At 33.3% G+C, this 19,353-nt stretch overlaps 2 protein-coding genes across 4 annotated transcripts in view; one reads left to right on the top strand and one right to left on the bottom strand.

Annotated features, from left to right (window-relative positions):
- LOC106091028 (transforming growth factor beta-1-induced transcript 1 protein) overlaps positions 1-11,113 on the top strand; it is a 75,005-nt gene extending 63,892 nt beyond the window's left edge. Inside the window, exons 3-5 of one of the 2 annotated variants that reach the window (XM_059366241.1) lie at positions 6,755-6,988; positions 8,671-8,743; positions 10,295-10,481. In XM_059366241.1, coding sequence (XP_059222224.1) covers positions 6,755-6,988; positions 8,671-8,743; positions 10,295-10,296 — 309 coding nt within the window. In that variant the 3' untranslated portion in view covers positions 10,297-10,481. Of the gene's footprint in view, positions 1-6,754; positions 6,989-8,670; positions 8,744-10,294 lie in introns of both variants that reach the window. The other variant, XM_059366240.1, reaches the window with a different exon arrangement.
- The window catches only part of LOC106091020 (uncharacterized), a 126,244-nt gene that overhangs the window by 98,368 nt on the left and 8,523 nt on the right, over positions 1-19,353 (bottom strand). For both annotated transcript variants that reach the window (XM_059366238.1, XM_059366239.1), the window contains exons 5-7: positions 19,020-19,140; positions 18,499-18,951; positions 14,582-14,857 (exon numbers count right to left, since the gene is read on the bottom strand). In XM_059366238.1, the coding sequence (XP_059222221.1) occupies positions 14,582-14,857; positions 18,499-18,951; positions 19,020-19,140 (850 nt within the window). The remainder of the gene's footprint in view (positions 1-14,581; positions 14,858-18,498; positions 18,952-19,019; positions 19,141-19,353) is intronic.

The raw sequence follows: 19,353 nt of genomic DNA, 5'->3' as shown, positions 1-19,353 counted from the left end.
TCAATAAACGTGGTCTGACTTCCATAAAAATATCAACACATAGTTTTAAATGTCTGTCAGCCTCCCTTCCTCCATAAATCTGAATATGAAAAAAATTATTTAAATCTGTGCCATTAAGCAAATGGCTGCAAGAGAGGAGTAGCAAGAGGGGCAAAGAAGAAGGAAGATAGATTCAGGCCCGGAATACTTAACCAAAACTAATTGGTATTAATATAGATTTTTTTTATTTATTTAGCTTAAGATGTTTGTTTTGTTTTGTTTTTTTTTTTGCTTAATGCCAGGCAGAGGAAGCTAGTTTAGATCATGATTTTGTAGATGTTCATGATGATGATGATGATGGTGACGATGAGTAATTAGATAAGTGTGTGATCATCATCCACATCACGCGTGTTTATATCATAGCCATGGACAATAACCACACCTTTATTGTCAGTTAGTACGGTGGCCGGTTTTTGTAAGAAAAAAAAAAAAAAAAAACAAGCTCAACACAACGCAGCCACAAACGCACAATGCCGTAGTCTTGGTCGATTTGTCTGTAGAGCGATGTTTGGGTTGCTATAGGATGATCTAACCCCAGGGCCTTAGCAAATGTGCTAAAATTTAATTTTTGTGCTAAAAATAAAAGTACATATCTAAGCAATTGAAGACAACTAGTTAAAACCCCTACCTCTGCACATTAAAGATTCTTCTCCCTGCTTCTCTGCTACCCTACTATCATGGCCTTCAATTTTATTTAAGTTTCTTCTGCTTTGTTGCTGTTGTTTATATTATTCTGTGCGAATTTAGTTTTTTTTGGGAGGGGGTTTTAAATATTTATACTGCCACTAATTGAGAAATAATGTTGAACATTATTGCTATTCTCTTTGTTGTTCTTCTTTGGGCTTTGGTATTGTGGAGAATTTTGAAATATGGGCCATTTTGGCAGATGTACAAACCGCCTGAGATATGTATGTGCACATGACACATAACAAACCCAATTCCCACCCACACATGGCACCGGCGTGCATGCATTACATCTGCTATGCATGTTATGTCATTTTCACATTTCCCATAACAATTGTTTCAACAATAATTCTTTTTTTTCAAGAATTTACTGCTGAATTGTTACAATGGCCAAGAAAATTTCTAATTATTAAACATTTTATATGGAAAACAAATGAGAGCACTAATAGTCGGAAAATTATTGCCATACTCAACACATTTTGTATTCATGTCGTCTTGATGTAGCCACTTTAAGTGTTTGCAGAAGAAGAAATGGCACAGTGGGTTGAGTTTGGCGAAAAAATGTAAGGCTTGTAATGTGCAGGAAAAAATGAAAGAAAAAAGAATATTCAATAGTTCGTAGATGTAGGAGTTAATTTAGGTGTAAATCCATTGCCTTAGGCGGCAAAATGGGCCACCGTAGTGCAGAGGTTAGCATGTCCGCCTATGACGCTGAACGCCTGGGTTCGAATCCTGGCGAGACCATCAGAAAAAAATTTTCAGATTTTTTATGCTGGCAACATTTGTGAGGTAATATGCCATGTAAAATTTCTCTCCAAAGAGGTGTCGCACTGCGGCACGCCGTTCGGACTCGGCTATAAAAAGGAGGCCCCTTATCACTGAGCTTAAGCTTGAATCGGACTGCACTCATTGATAGGTGAGAAGTTTGCCCCTCTTCCTTAGTGGAATGGTCATGGGCAAAATTTGCAATTTTAGGCGGCAAGATGAAATATATGTGGAAGAAACTTAATTGCAAGTAAGAGGGTTGATATTTACAGGGTAGCTGACATCAAGTGTTACCAATTGAAACGAACTCATTTTTTCGTGTAAACATATTTTTTATTACGATATTTCACCGAAAAGGAAGGTAGTCGGGCATGATCAGATTCATGAGAATGAATATCTCAAGAATTGAGGGACTTTTATTGACTAATGAAAAGAAATTGCCAGACAAGAAATGGATTTGATAACAGAAAACACGCCACTGGTAGATGTTAGTGCTATACATCAGCACCATAGTGTTGCCCCGCCTGTCGGGCCTTCTGTTATTTTGTAGCCTTGAACCAAAATCCATATGAATTTGAATACGGAAATTTAAGTTTGCGACCACACGCTAGTCCCTTCACCCGTTGACAATTATTTTCGTATGTCAACATTGATTCAAATGACGAAAATATGTAAAGTAATCTAAGGGGTAGATTATGGATTGTCGAGCAACTATAGTTAACTTGCCAGGAGATAATACCATGAAAAACAAGTAAGGACGGCCTAAAGTTGGGAGAAGCCGACCTCTTGAAACCCTACACCACAATAAGTTTGCAGATTAAGTTATCGAAATTTGAAATGTAAAATTTCGGCCAAAATCCGGACATATTGTGGGAGTTATAGAAAAAATCGTAGTGCAAAATATTGAGAAGATAGGTTGATAAATGCGTTAGTAAAGGCCTTAAAAGTGAAAGTCGGCAAATACATAAATATGGGAGCTATATCTAAACCTGAACAGATTTCTATGAAATTTACCAGTGATCAGAAAAGTCGTAATGGGTTAAAGCATATATATGGGGGCTATATCTGAATATGAACCGATTTCTATGAAATTCAACAACAAAGTCATAAGGGAGTCATAAAGGAATCCTTTGTGCCAAATTTCATTTGAATCGGTTCACAAATGACGATATTTTTGCAGTATTGGTCCAAATCGAACGCATATATATATGGGAGCTACATCCAATTCTGAACCGATTTCGACTAAAATCCGCATGTTTTGTGGTAATCGTAAAAGAAAGCGTAGTGCTTAGTTTTGAGAAGATTGTTTTGGTATACGCGCTTACAAAGGCTCTAGAAGTTTAAATCGGGCGATAGATATATGTATGCGGGAGCTATATCTGTTTCTGAACCGATTTAAATCAAATTCATCAGTAATGTTGAGACATATGAGAGAATCCCTTGTGTCAAATTTCGTGAGAATCGGTTCACAAAATACGATACTATTGCAGTATTAGTCCAAATAGGACGAACATATATATGGAAGCTATATCCAAATCTGAACCGATTTCTTCCAATTTTAATAGGCTTCGTCTCAAGCCAAAAAAAAAAAAAATGGCTGTGCCAAATTTTAAAACAATCGGATGAAAATTGCGACCTGTACTTTGTTCACAAATGTACTTTGTTCACATGGACAGACAGACAAACATACAAGCATGCAGACAGACAGAGGGACGGTCGTAGCTAAATCGGATCAGAAAATGAATCTGAATCGATCGGTATACTTATCAATGGGTCTACCTCTCTTTCTTCAAATTTACTAAGTTATAAAACCCTGTACCTCAGTAGTTGAATATGTGAAAATTTTTCACATATTCAATTTATTGTAATAATAAAATGAAAATTTCTTACGAATTTACCCTCAACTGGCTGACGTTTAGTTGCAATCCATAATTTACCATAAATTTCCCATTCTATTCACCACCACCTTTTGATTAGTGCTATAAGTAAAAGCGTGCTTAGTTCGGCCGGGCCGAATCTGATATACCCTCCACCATGGATCGCATTTATCAAGTTCATTGCTTGGCAAACAAAGGATAATGGTAAAACTTGTCATTATTAGAGCTTTATCAAGTAGACGGTGTGATATCTGCAGCACTGTTTAACCTATTCTCCATTTCACCCGTTCCCCCCTTTTCAAGCGGGCCTAGACAACATTAATGCAGACACGGAAGCAGATGCGGTGAATAGGTACCGGATGAATGTAGTCCTTGGGGAACGACCGTCTCTCATTGCACCTGAAGAAATTAAACTCCCAGGGCAAACCAGATTAGATCTGGCTCAGTTACGATCCGGCAGATGCAGCTGCCTCATTTCCTACGCTCCCCATCTTAGTCGCAAAGTTCCTGGATCTGGATACTCAACAGAATCAAGCAGACGAAAGATAGAATACAACGCACTCCTACAACAACAATTATGAAGGGTATCCGTCACGTAGTGTTACCAAGTTCACTCTGGTGTATCTGTCAAACTAGAAATTACAGCTCATTATACTGATTACAAGCCACCGAAATCATTTGCTTCTGGGTCTAGTTAAAAGAAAGTTATTCGTAATGGAATTCAATCGTAATAGTGTGCTTACGTTATATTTGTTGGCGAACTCAAACACCTCAAAATGAACAAAATGTTTTTGTATCGCACAATTAATGTTTATAATGATAGTGCTAAAGTTGCCAAACGCCGCCATTGTGATGGTCCAAAAATACTGAAACAAACACCTGAAATAGTTCAGCGAGTTAAGTCAACGAAATACTCCTAAAAATAGTCCGTGAAAGGATGGAACATATATTAAATAGCGAGTTCATGATAAAGCCTAACAAGTTCTCTGACGAGAATAACTTCCCAATAGAGCAATTCGTAAAGGTGTCCAGCCAGAAATCGGGCTATTGTACGGTCTAACAAAAAAAAAAAAAAACCTTTGTCAACTTCCAATCTTCTTTAACTTCATAGCAAGGTGGCTGGCACATAGTTAAATGGTATGTCTATAGATTTCAGTGCTCGATCCATTTCTCTGAACCTGTGGAATTACCCTTATGTTGCACTTTATCTTTATCGCCATGCAGCATACCACCGAGTAATACGTCAGTCAATGGACCATCTTCAAGCTCTGTACTCCTTTTTAAGCAATTGTAAGCTTATCAGTATGATCATGAAAGTCATTCTGGTTCAAATTCGTATCTAAGACAAATGTCATGAAGTCGCGTTGTCAGATGTGAAAATTGTTCTATTGAGGAAACGTGGCCCCTCTCCCAAAACAGGCAGATTTGAGTCTTCTCCAGTTTAGACCATTAGGTGTAGCCCAGCCCTAAATCATCTCCAAATCTCGTTTGGAATTTCTTTGTAACTGATTCGGATTAAACTTTACTATTTAAATAGGATTCTTATTATTATGAATTTTGGCCCCTCGACCGATCGTGTCATTCAGAACTATAGATGAATGAATATATTGAATTTCATCACCATTGTTTTTTTGGTTTCTCGTTTTTATACCCTCCACCATAGGATGGGGGCATACTAATTTCGTCATTCTGTTTGTAACACCTCGAAATATGCGTCAGAGACCCCATAAAGTATATATATATTCTTGATCGTCATGTCATTTTAAGTCGTTTTAGCCATGTACGTCCGTCTGTCCATCTGTCTGTCGAAAGCACGCTAACTTTCGAAGGAGTAAAGCTAGCCGCTTGAAATTTTCACAAATACTTTTTATTAGTGTAGATCGGTTAGGATTGTAAATGGGCCAAATCGGTCCATGTTTTGACATAGTTCCCATTTAAAACAGATCTTGGGTCTTGAATTCTTGAGCTTCTAGAGGGCGCAATTCTCTTCCGACTTGACTGAAATTTTGAACGTAGTGTTTTGGTATCACTTCCAACAACTGTGTTAAGTATGGTTCAAATCGATCCATGTTTTGATATAGCTGCCATATAAACCGATCTAGGACCTTGACTTCTTGAGCCTCTAGAGGGCGCAATTCTCATCCGATTTGACAGAAATTTTTGTACAACAGCTTCTCTCATGACCTTCAACATACGTGTTCAATATGGTCTGAATCGATCAATAGCTTGATACAGCTCCCCTATAAACCGATTTTACTGGTTGAGCCCACAAGGCGCAATTCTTATCTGAATGAACTGAAATATTACACAATGACTTCTACAATGTTCAGCATTCATTTATGGTCCGAATCGGACTATAACTTGATATAGCTCCAATAGCATAATAGTTATTATTCAATATTCTTTGTTTGCCTAAAAAGACAAATGCGATCCATGGTGGATGGTATATAAGATTCGGCCCGGCCGAACTTAGCACGCTCTTACTTGTTCGATCTGCAAACATTGCCCTAGACTTGGTGGTAAAATCTGTATCCATATATCGCGGTAAAATCTGTTATCCACATTGCCATATCGGTTTTTGCTTTGAGCAAAATAAATATGCCAACTGTTGGACCAAAGTATTCTTCCGGCCTATTTCTTATTTTTAAATCTGTTTCTGTCTTTTTCACATTTTGTGGTCAAGTTAAATGGTTTAAAATAAAATTGCCATTGTCATCTACATCTAAATTTGTTTCGATCCCATTGAACCTCCTCTATTGAATAATGAATCATTTCCATGGCAACGGCAACAATTTTATACAGTTTTTACAATTCGATATATTAAAACAATTAAATCTCAAATGTAATGACGATGACAACAATGACGATGACCAAGAGCAAGACTAACTCATGTGGACGCACACATTGGTGACTGCTGCTGCCAACACCGCTATTTCCTCCATGGGACACCGCAATTTTCAAATTCAATTCGTAACGTACGTGTTTACGTTACAAAATGTCAACAATGGCCACAGCTAAACAAAAACAACAACAATGAAAAATTAGCCATGAATTAATGCAAAATTAAAGGCATCATTATTTTGTTATTGTTGGTTGTTTTTTGCGAAATGAGAATTGCATTAAGATAATTTTGCCATTATTGTTATTATTTAATTGCTAACAGATTCTAGGCGAGGCGGAGGCAACGAACAATGGCCATCCAGTAGACAGAGACACATTAAAAATACATTTTATGAGAAGAAAACCAAAATGCGCCAAAAAGATGCTGATATTAAGAATCAATTTAGTACTCAGTGTTTTTTAATTTCTGAAATGTAGACTTTTTGATTATTATAAATAAGTTTCATTATAACAATATTTACAAAAATGTTTCTCTACTTTTTTTCCAGCGCACCATCAAGGCTTTGGGTAAGACCTGGCATGAGGAGTGTTTCTGTTGCGGCGGACCCTGTCATAAACCCCTGGTTGGCACCTCTTTCTATGAACGCGATGGCAAGGCCTTCTGCAAGGCGGATTTCGAGGAACTTTTTGCTGCCCGTTGCGCCGGTTGTTCCAAACCCATAACGGAAAATGCCATTGTGGCCTTGGATGCCAAATGGCATCGGGATTGTTTCAAATGCAAGGTAAGCTCAAATTTACACTGGATACGCCAATTGAATTTTTTGGAACATATTGGGTTGCCCAAAAAGTAATTGCGGATTTGAAAAAAGTTCATTCTAAGTTTTATTAAAAATGCATTTACTTTCTTTTAAAAAATCCGCAATTACTTTTTGGGCAACCCAATATGAATATATGAAAATATGCATTGCCATCTTACACATTCAAATTCAAATTTGAATTGACATCGAAAATGTGAAAAATTATAATTTTTCATTGAATAGGCATGCATTCGAAGTTTTCGTGAAAATTTAAATATTCGTTTTGCACTGCTATTGACATTGTTGGATAAGTTGGATTTGAATAAGGGAAGTAAGATTTCACTTGTTTTCTATTGCGCTTGTGAATTAAGTTGTCTTTAAGAGCCCTGTCCAAATTCGGATGTGTGCTTTGCAACCTACTCTAGTTGGTTGGTATGTAAAGCACCATGATTCATTTGACAAATTTCTGCTGAAGAAGATTCTGGCGAATCAGAAATCGCGATACAGAAAGCCGGTCAAATGCTTTTAAGCAGCATCACACATTTTGCCTTACTTTTGGAAGTTCTCTGCTGTGCTATTCTTTGAATAGAAAGCATTGTACGGAATGGTCTATAGCCTGCAATGGAATCTAAATAAGATTTTAATACCAAAAAAGAAAGCGCAAGCAGACGAAAACTTTACTTTTACTAAATTTTCTTGAAAAGTCTTAAATTTTATCGAACATTTTAGTTGTCATCGAAGGATTCTTTTTTTGCATAAATTGTTTGTTTAAATGCAAATTTTATTTTTTTTCAAAATTTTTGATAATATTGCCAAATGTTATTTTCCGTTAAAATTTTAGTTTTCATAAAGAAATTTAAATATGCATTGAATACTTTCATATACAAAAAAAATTTTGTTTTCATTTAAAAAATTTTAATTTATCTAAAATCAAATTTTTTACTGAAAATTTATTTTTTGTGAAAATATTAAATATTGCGTTAAAACTAAAATAGTCCATAAATATTTTAGTTTTCACACAAAGATTAATTTTTTCCAGAAAATTTGGAAATTTTAGTTTCGAAAATTTTATTTTACCAAAATTTTATTTTTCATCGAAAACTTTAAATTTATGGAAATAAAATATTTATTAATTTTTTTTCATTGACATTATTTTTGCTCGTCGATGTTATGGTAAAATTTTGAATTTAAATTTCTATAGAAATTTTTTATATATCAAAAACTTTTTTTTTACCGTTTTTTACCGAAAATGATTTTTTTTTTATCGAAATTAAAACTTTTTTATCGAAATCAAATTTTTTTTTATCGACAATGCAATTTCCTATCGACAATGCAATTTCCTATCGAAAATTTTAATTTGCACTTAAAACTTGAATTTGCATTGAAAATTCAAATATTTATCGAAATTTGAATTTTTACTGAAAATTAATTTTTTCATTTAAAAAAAAGTCAAAAATCCAAAATTTTAACAAAAATTCAATTTTTTTACAAAAGTTGTAATTTTTATCTAAAACTCAATTTATATCGAAAGTTTAATTTTTTATCGAAAATTAAAATGTTTATCGATAACTTAAATTTATTAGTTATTTTTCAATGACATTTTTTTTACTCGTCGATGTTACGGTACAATTTTTAATTTAAATTTCTATTTCTATTAAATTTTTTAGATATCAAAAAATCAATTTTTTCACCGCAAATTAAATTTTGTTATGGAAATCAAAATTTTTTTTTATCGAAAATGTGAGTTTTCTTTCAAAAAATTTTTTATTGACAATTCAATTTCCTATCGAAAATTTATAGAAATTCGAATTAAAGAAATTCGAATTTTTACCGAAAATTAATTGTTTATTTCAAAAAAAGTTAAAATTTGTATCGAAAACACAATTCTTTTTTTTTATCGAAAAGTGTGTTTACTTGCATAAAATTTTTTAATTGACAATTCAGTTTCATATCGACAATTTTAATTTGTATCAAAAATTCTGTTTTACGATAACATAAATTTGTTTCAAAATTTTAAATAATTATAGAAAGTTACAAAATTTAAATAAATGTCAGAATTTTAATTTTTGCTAAGTAATCACATTGCTATTAAAAATTCAAATAATTAGCATAAATTTATTTTTGGTCGAAAATTTAAATTTTTATCGAAATTTTTTTTTTATCTAGATTTAAAGTTTTTATCAAAACTTGAATACATATCGAAAACTTAAATTTTTTGACCATATAAATTTTTGTCAAAAATTTAAGTTTGTCGAAAACTTTAACAGTTATCGGAAATTTTAATTGTAAACGAAAGTTAAATTGTTTAAAGTTAAATTGTTTAGAAAATTAGAAATATTTTCTAAAAATCTAAAATCATTTAAATGACGATTAAGGAGCGAAAATGTCTCTGAAGTTGCAATCTTTATTCAGCAAAAAGTCTTTTTATGGAATTTTTACAGAAAATTCATATTTTTATTTCAAATTCAAATTTTAACGAAAATTTAAATTGTTGTCAATAATTCAAATTTATATCAAAAATTTTAAGTTTTATCAAAAATTCAAATTTGACTTAAAATTAGTTATCGAAAATTAATTTTTTTTGTTATCAAAAAAAAAAAAAAAAAAATTTGTTATCGAAAATTAAAATGTAAAATTTTTATAAAAATTAAAATTGTCAAAACTGAAAATTTTTGTTGAAAATTAAAATTTTTACTGAAATTCACATTTTTATCGATAAATAAATTTTTTAAAAATTAAAAAAAATTAATTAACAATTATAGTTGTTATCAAAAGTTTAAAAATGAGTCCAAATTTGAAATTTTTATAGAAAATTTAAATAACTAAAAATTTTATCGAAAGTTTTTTGATCAAATAATAAAATAATTACTAATTTTTATTGAACATTTAAAATTTTATCGAACTCTTACTTTGTTATTTGTTATCATTGTTGTTGTACACTGAGGCGGCAGCCTTTACCGATGAAGGACTACATCGAGTCAATCTGGTATGTACAACCGGCTGCCATGGGATTAAGAATTTTATCGTTAATTGCAATTGTTATCGAAAAATTTACATTTACATTTTAACGATTACATTTACGATTAAATGCAATTCAACGAAATTGCGTAAAATCGGGAAATATACGAAGATAAATATTTTTCATCTTCTTGAAAATATAAAATTTCATGGGAATTTGAAGCTTATTTTAATTTTCATATAGAACATTTCAATTTCGGAAAGGTATTCTGGAACTGATTTTGGAACGAATATAAAACATTTCAAAGCATATCTCTTTGTTCTTTCTTACAGAAATGTTCCAATCCCATAACCGCTTCGACCTTTGCCGTTGAAGAGAATAGGCCAGTTTGTACAGATTGCTCGGCCTAAAGAAGTTTGAAGGAGGAGTGACTAATTATCCAGTGACATGAACTAAAGCGAAAGCAGCAACTAAATTGTGAATACTATTAGAAAATAACAACGAACCTCTATATAGCTATCTCTCTCTCTCTCTCTTACACTCAATTCCACTATCACGCTATCTCTCTCTATTGGATAAGAATATATTAACAAGGAAACAAAAGCTATGCTATATACATATGATGTTAACACACACTGGTCTAGGGAATATCCTTTGGCAGATCAAAAATGCCTTTGTTTGTTGGTAGTTGTAGAAATGTAGATAGTCAAATGGTTAAAAAACTGCCATTTTATGCTCTATATTCCCAGCAAAGAAAAACAATCTCTTGAGCAACTTAGTGTTAGAAGTTAAAAAAGGAACTTCATTCCAATTGTTTTGTTAATGTTTATTAAAAAATAAAATGAGAAAGAAAAGAAGGAGGTTCTTGAAGGGAAATACAAGGATTACACTTATTACATATACCGGAACTATCTACGAATTGTTTGCACCCTATAAATGATACACCCTACCACTTTGTAATGCAACAACGTATACCACAGAATTTGACACCACACCTACTCTCATAAACCGTTTTTTACAATTTGTTACACATTTGTATTACAAATTGTTATTGTTATCTTTGTTTTGCTTGACTCTTGGTTTTAGTAATATTTTGAGTTTTTTTCTTCTGTAATATAAAAATAATTTTGAAATAAAATTTCAAAATTTTATATTTTGTTTTTATTATTATATTTTAAAATAATTAATCTTAAAAATTCAAACAAAATCTCCTTAATGCTCATAAATAAAAATTTTGGCAAAAATTTAATTTTAAAAATTATTAAATAATGTAATGTCTTAAATATGGTTATTTGTTTTATAACATTCCAGCGCTACAAGATCTGTTCTCTTCTGGTTCTTTTGATTTTTCTGCAAATTTTTTTTTACAGAAATTATTTAGCAAATAGAAGCTCAGCTAAGTGTTTTTATCTGTTTTGAATATTTTCTCTTAAGGAGTTTATCTTTGGGTTGTTATCCTTTTCATAACATGAACAAATTTCAAAATTTTCATATATAATAAAGAATGTATAATGCATGTTGTTTTACTATTTTTTTTTTTAATTCTGATTAATAATAATAATGTTAACTTTTAATTAATTAATTTATAAATTATATAATCAAATTTATTTTGTATAAAGGAAATCCATATCCAATTTATTATACAACACAATTGTAATAAAATAAAACTCAAATAAACCCCACACAACAAAACCAATGAAAGTGATGTTTTATTTTTACTGAAATATTTTAAATTAAAAAAATAAAGTAAGATAAGTAAAAACTTTTAAAGTTTTGTTGGAGGTTAAATAGGTTTGGTTAACATAACCTCCAAAAATTTTTAAAGAGCTACAAAGTTTGTTTACGCTGGAAGATGATTCGTTAACCACTTCAATTACAACTATCTTGATAGCGGTTGAACGAATAAAATTATTCGCTTACATTATTGCGAAAGGGTCCCATCGTTCCATTTTATAGAGCTGGTATGTAAATCCCCTTAAAGTACCAATATTTACCTGTTTTAGCTAAAGTTAAATAAGTGAAGCGAGTTTATGCCCTCCAACATCTACCCCATACACCTCCAAGATAGGTCAACAGAAAGATTTGTATATAAAAACTATTTAGGACGGGCTAAAGTCGGGTGAAGCCCGATTTTGATACCCTACACCACATTGGATATGCAGGCTAAGTCGTCGAATTTAAAATTTGTTAATATTAGATTTTTTGAGAAGATCGATTGATAAATGGGTTAACAAAGGCCTTAAGTGAAAGTAAAAATCGGTAGATGCATATGTATGGGAGCTATATATAAAACTGAACAAATTTCAATGAAATTCATCAGTCATCAGAAGTGTCATAAGAGAAACCTTCGTGCCAAATTTTTTGAAGATCTGTTAACAAATTACTAAATTATTGAGTATTATTCAAAATCGGACGAAAATGTATATGGGAGCTATACGTAAATCTAAACCGATTTTCATTATTATACAAATGACCAAATATTTTAATTTGGAAGCTTAGGAATTATTTCGATTTCGGTCATTATGCGGCGAAACTTATGGAATCATATCTGTCCGAAAGGATACAATCTGTTACCGTAAATGGCTGCTCTTCTGGTTACTTGACATGCTCACGTGATGTCCCCCAGGAGTCAGTGCTGGGACCATTGCTTTTTTCACTATGTGTCAACGATATTGTCAATATGCCAAGAGGTTGCGATACACATATTTATGCAGATGATGCCCAATTTTGCTTTTTCGAGCACGTTAGATGGCTTAACTTCTTGCATTAGGGACATAAACGAAAACTTGCGTCTTCTAAGCCAATGGCTCAGAGTAAATGGCCTTCAGTTGAACCCCACCAAGACTAAGTGCCTGGTGATACCCAGACGGGCTATGGAACGAGATGATTTCCCAAGGATTTATATCGGTGAATGCGCTGTAGAATATGTGACACAAGCTAGAAATCTTGGTGTCATGTTTGGCAGCAGGCTATTGTGGAATAAACACATTGAATCCACTATTGGCGCAGCACAGGTAAGCTTCGCGTCATATGGAAGATTCAATACTTCATCCCTGTGAATATACGGCATAGAATCGCTCATTCTTATCTCCTTTTAAAACCGATATATTGTTGTGTTGTTGTTGACGTGAAAGTTTGACACATTTGGCTCGTTTTACGGCATGGATTTTAAAAATCTTCTTGGACTTTGCACAAATCTGGTATTACATAGAATTATTTACTCTGCTGAGCCTAAATACCTACGTTATAGATTGGTTTTGTCAAGGTCTGACAAGTTCAACATTATAACGCCAATAAGATTTCGATATCTCATTTTTGAACGACAATTTTTCATAAGTACCATTAGTCTTTGAAACAACCTACCATTTAGATTACGATAAACATCAAATTACAATGTCTTCAAAATTATCCTTACCAGGCACTTCACTTCATTACAATAATTTTGAATTAAATGTTGATACAACACCACATTTTATACCGCTTAATATATATATTTATATTTTTTTTTTAATGTAATCTTTTGTTTTTCTTGATTAATTTTGTTTAAAAGTTATGCATTTGAGAAACAAATATTATGTACGGCACCTTTGTTGAATAGACAGTACTAATTACAACTTAATTCTTTTTGTACTGTCATGAAATCAATAAATTAATTTAAATTATTGCAATACTAGTCCAAATCGGACAAAAATATATATGAGGGAGCAAAATCTAAGTCTGAACCGAATTCTATGAAATTCACAGAATCGGTTTACAAATAAAAATATAATTGGAATTTTATTCCAAATCGGACGAACATATATATTGGAGCCATATCTAAATCTGAGCCAATTTCTATAAAATATATATAAAATTCTCCAATAATGTTGAAACTTTCCAATTTCAATAGGCTTCGTCTCTAGGCTGAAGAAAATGCTTGTGCCAAATTTGAAAACGATCGGATGAAAATTGCGACCTATACTTTGTACTCAAATTAACATAGCTAAATCGAATCAGAAAGTGATTCTGAGTCGATCGATATATTAATCAATGGGTCTATCTCTCTTCCTTCTGAGTATTATAAAAAAATTCACTAAGTTACAATAACCTGTACCACAGTAGTGGTGTAGGTTATAAACAGGGCCAGAACGCTACAATTAGCTGTTCTAGCTGGTGATAGTGATATACCAACTGTAAAACGTTCACTTGAACAGAATTGTTCGCGGGTTGGTTCAATTGAAGGATGGATTTGGATTTTGTCTGTATTAAAAGTATTTACTTAAGTTTTTTTGAGTGAAGTCACATTACGAAGAAAATGTTTTCAATAAAAACATAAAATATTTCATTACTAAATTTATTTTACACGCACTAAAGCAAAAACAAATAATTTTTTAGCCTAATAAAAGAAAATCAAACAAATATTGTTTTTTTCACAATTATCCACATTGGAACGGCACTCAACAATTTTCATAAAGGCAGCATAAACAGAAACTTCCTTAGAGTCAACCGTTATGAGCGAAAGTAATATTCGTAAGAACTTCAGTAAAGCTTTCAAGATTTATACCAGGCTTTAATAATGTTAGTGAATCGTTATAAAAATAGTTATTGAAAAGAGTTTTGACAATGAATTCTAAATTTACCTGATTTTCTAAAGCTTTTCCCATAGAGGCCAGTATGGGTTGAAGAAGTTGTTGAACTTGTTCTTTTGTTACATTTTGTAAAGCTTCAATCACTGATTTACTTAAGCCTGGACCATCGCCATCACCTAGCGGCAAATTTACTTGAGTAGTGGAGTTTTTGGACTCTAGAGGAACATTTTGAATATGCGTTGTAATATTTTCATCCTTCGGCATTTCATTTATAGAATCCTTGACTTCGTCTATGGGAATAGTGGCAATGGATCGTTTTGATTTGAGCTAAAATAAATTTAAAACATTGAACTTTTAAAATTGTATAAAATATAAATTTATATTTTAGTTAATATGCTTTTATACATTATATTATAAAAATTATATTCTGTTATACATTATATTATAAGAAAGTGACATTGACTTGCAGGTAAACGGGGATGGTAATCTCCGTGGTCGTTCAACATCATAAATGCCAATTTTCATAGGATGTAGAATTAGTATCACAAAAATTAACTATAAAGCCGCGCGTCTCATCAGTCATGTGGATATGAGCAGAGTGATGGTGGTGAACTAGAAAGTTTAGTCTCCCTTCGAAATGTATACCAATACTTGTTATGCATATGTCCAAGGTGACTGTTTTTGCTGAACTCGTCAACACTGAACCCACATGGTGTTGTATTTCAAGATAACTGAAGAGCGGGATACTGAAGATAGAGTAAAACGAACAAGTTGCATTCAGTACTTGGAAGTATTTTTATCTCGAATTCATCGCCGCTGCAGCAGTTGTAGTAACTACGACAGGGTCGTAGTAACTACAACTTTTAACAGCAATTCGGGCGGTACATATATGGGAGCTAAAGGGTGATTTTTTTGAGGTTAGGATTTTCATGCATTAGTATTTGACAGATCACGTGGGATTTCAGACATGGTGTCAAAGAGAAAGATGCTCAGTATGCTTTGACATTTCATCATGAATAGACTTACTAACGAGCAACGCTTGCAAATCATTGAATTTTATTACCAAAATCAGTGTTCGGTTCGAAATGTGTTCATTCACCGTAACGTTGCGTCCAACAGCATCTTTGAAAAAATACGGTCCAATGATTCCACCAGCGTACAAACCACACCAAACAGTGCATTTTTCGGGATGCATGGGCAGTTCTTGAACGGCTTCTGGTTGCTCTTCACTTCAAATGCGGCAATTTTGCTTATTTACGTAGCCATTCAACCAGAAATGAGCCTCATCGGTGAACAAAATTTGTCAAAATTTCGAACCGAACACTGATTTTGGTAATAAAATTCAATGATTTGCAAGCGTTGCTCGTTAGTAAGTCTATTCATGATGAAATGTCAAAGCATACTGAGCATCTTTCTCTTTGACACCATGTCTGAAATCCCACGTGATCTGTCAAATACTAATGCATGAAAATCCTAACCTCAAAAAAATCACCCTTTATATCTAAATCTGAACCGATTTTGATAAAGTCCGTGGCAAATAAATAATCCGTGGCAAATTTTGTGCAGATCGGTTGAAAATTTTAGTTACTACGGCGATTTAAATGCATATCGGGCCGTACATATACCAATCAATCAATAGCGTTCGTCCTTGAGCCAAAAAAAAATGGCATGTGCAAAATTTCGTGACGATTGGACAACAAATACGAAATGTACCTTGATTACAAAAATACATGGACTCACAAACGGACATGGCTAAATCGAATCAGAAAGTGATGCTGAGTCGATCGGTATACTTATCAATGGGTCTAGCTCTTCTCCTTCTCAGCGTTGCAAACAAATGCATAAACTAATAATACCCTGTACCATAGTGGTGGTGTACGATATAAAAACTAGGCGTGTGTATGTTTACCCATGCTTTCTCTAAATCAACCGCGTTGTCTTCGTACGATTTTCGTGCTACAAAAGCAGACGACAAGAAAAGTAGAACTCTATCTGAAGCAAAATGTACCTACATGCATGCTGAAATCCGAATCAATCTTCCTTTTTGCTAAGGGGCTCATTTTATGTATTCAACGTCTCGTTACTTGGTGTCTTGTTTATCTGTTTATCTGTTTGACTCAGTTCTCAATTGTCTCATACAATGTTGTATTTTAAATGAAGTGTGTCTTGAAAGCAACAATGAATTGTCTTGCGCAAGCCTATGCTGTATACGATATCAGGCAATTTATTTTCAGTAACTTTTCAATAACCAAGTCTTCCCGCCTAAGATTATAATGTCATGTTAAGCTACCAACCGCGCGCCCCTGTAGCCGAGTTGTTAGCGTGCTTGGATTACCAGTGCTGGGGTCGTGGGTTCGATTCCCGCCATAAGCCTTGGTCTGTCGCTACTGTGGTATCACAAATGACTCAAAATTGTCTAAGTGAGTCTGTAAAGGACTGCCACTCCTACATAACCTAACCTAAGGATAACATAATAAGCTGCAATTATAACCTGATTTTGCTGAACTTTCAGACAGGGAGTTGTTTTAGTCCTCCCGACATCCGACCCAAATATCATCATATTAAAAAAAAACAAATACAAAATTTAGAGCAAATATGTTTAAACTGTAATAAATACGTTTGACAAATAACACCATTATTGCAAATTAGCCAAAATCTGGCGAACGTATATGTCGATATCAAGATATGGTCCGGTTTGGACCACAGTTAAATTATATGTTGGAGAACTGTGTAAAATGTCAGCCAATTCGAATAAGAATTGCGCCCTTTGGGGGCTCAAGAAGTAAAATAGAGAGATCGATTTATATGGGAGCTGTATCGGGCTATAGACCGATTCAGATCATAATAAACACGTATGTTGATGGTCATGAGAGGATGCGTAGTACAAAATTTCAGGCAAATCGGATAATAATTGCGACCTCTAGAGGCTCAAGAAATCAAGATCCCAGATCGGTTTATATGGCAGCTATATCCGGTTATCAACCTTATTCGACACAATTGTTGAAAGTAAGAATAAAATATTTCATGAAAAATTTCAGCCAAATCGGATAGGAATTGCGCCCTCTAGGAGCTCAAAAAGTCAAGTCCCCAGATCTGTTTATATGACAGCTATATCTGGTTATGGAGCGATTTGAACCATACTTGGCACAGTTGTTGGATGTCATAACAAAACACGTCGTGCAAAATTTCATTCCAATCGGATAAGAATTGCCCTCTAGAGGCTCAAGAAGTCAAGACCCAAGATCGGTTAATATGGCAGCTATATCAGGTTATGAACCGATTTGAACAATACTTGGCACAGTTGTTGGATGGACAGAATGACGAAATTAGTATACCCCCCATCTTATGGTGAAGGGTATAAAAATAGAGAGCTGAAACTTTGCACAGATTCTTTTTTGTTCATAAGCAGGTTAAGTTCGAAGATGGGCTATATCTTGATATAGTGCCCACATAGATACCAATCCGCCGATTTAGGGTCTGAGGCCCATAAAAGCTACATTTATTATCCGATTTTGCTAAAATTTGGGACAGTGGATTAAATAAGGCTCTTCAACATCCTTCTTCAATTTGGCCCAGATCGGTTCATATTTGGATTTAGCTGCCGTATAGACCGATCTCTCAATTTAAGGTCTTGAGCCCATAAAAGGCGCATTTATTGTCCGATTACGCAGAAATTTGAGATAGTGAGTTGTATTAGGCCCTTAAATATTATTCTTAAATTTTGCTCAGATCTGTCCAGATTTAGGTATAGATGCCATATAGACCGATCTCTCGATATAAGGTTTTGGAATCATTAAAGGCGCATTTATTGTCCGATTTAGTCAAAATTTGGCACAGTATGTTGTGTTAGGCTCTTTGACAACTGTCTGCATTTTGGCCCAAATCGATCCGGTCTCTCGATTTATGGTTTTGGGCTCATTTAATAAAAAATTATTAAATTATTTTTCTAATATTTTAATTAAACATACCTTTGGTCTCTTTCGATTTTTTGCGGCCCTTGGTACCAAGGTTGGCTCATACATACTTAAATCTTGAAAACACATTTTCAAATCATAATTGTGGCTAGCCTTTTCCAATGTCAATTTGTGTTGTGATGCCTCTTTAGCCATTTTTAATCGCTCCTCATCAAAATCTTGCAAAAAATCAAAAAATTGGGAACATTTTTGGTGCAGACCATCAACAACAACGTCCTGAGATGAGAAAATTTGCTTTTCCAAACATTCTGTATTGGCTTCACAAATCTTTTCGATTAGAATGGGTAATTTTTCTGGCACGTGGTTTAGGAAAAAGTAACGCAGTTGTTTTTGATAGGTGTTCACCGATTGCAAAATAAGGCCATAAAGTTGACAAACACGAAGGCAGGCCTCATTCGAGTGCAGGCTGTTGAATTGTTCAACAGGCGTGGATTTCAGATCATCAAGCTACAAAATAATGGTAAAATGGTTTCAATGAATTATTTTTGGAAATTAAAAAAAAAAAAAATACTTACCATTCCCTTAAGGGGATATAAAAAATTTCTCGAAAATCTCACCGCAAATTCGAAAGCATTACGCTGCCGTTTGGTTTTGTCGAAGCTATCTTTGGGAGCATTTAATTGCAGCAAATTGTTCCTAAAATAAGAAAAACATAATTTGTTTTAACTATTTTTGAAAAACAAACCTCCACAAAATTTTTGTAAAAAAAATATTTTTATTCATTTGAAAATTTTGCTTATTAAATTATTTTGTTGGGGTCAAAAAATCGAATTGGGGGATATGCTTATATCGAAATCTGAACCGAAATATTCATTTTTTATGAAACTAAAGTTGCCATGGTTAAGCTCT

This window comes from Stomoxys calcitrans, chromosome 4, assembly GCF_963082655.1.
Source record: "Stomoxys calcitrans chromosome 4, idStoCalc2.1, whole genome shotgun sequence".
Taxonomy (NCBI): domain Eukaryota; kingdom Metazoa; phylum Arthropoda; class Insecta; order Diptera; family Muscidae; genus Stomoxys; species Stomoxys calcitrans.
The sequence above is the reverse complement of the archived record's forward strand: the minus strand, read 5'-3'. Positions and strand labels throughout refer to the sequence as shown.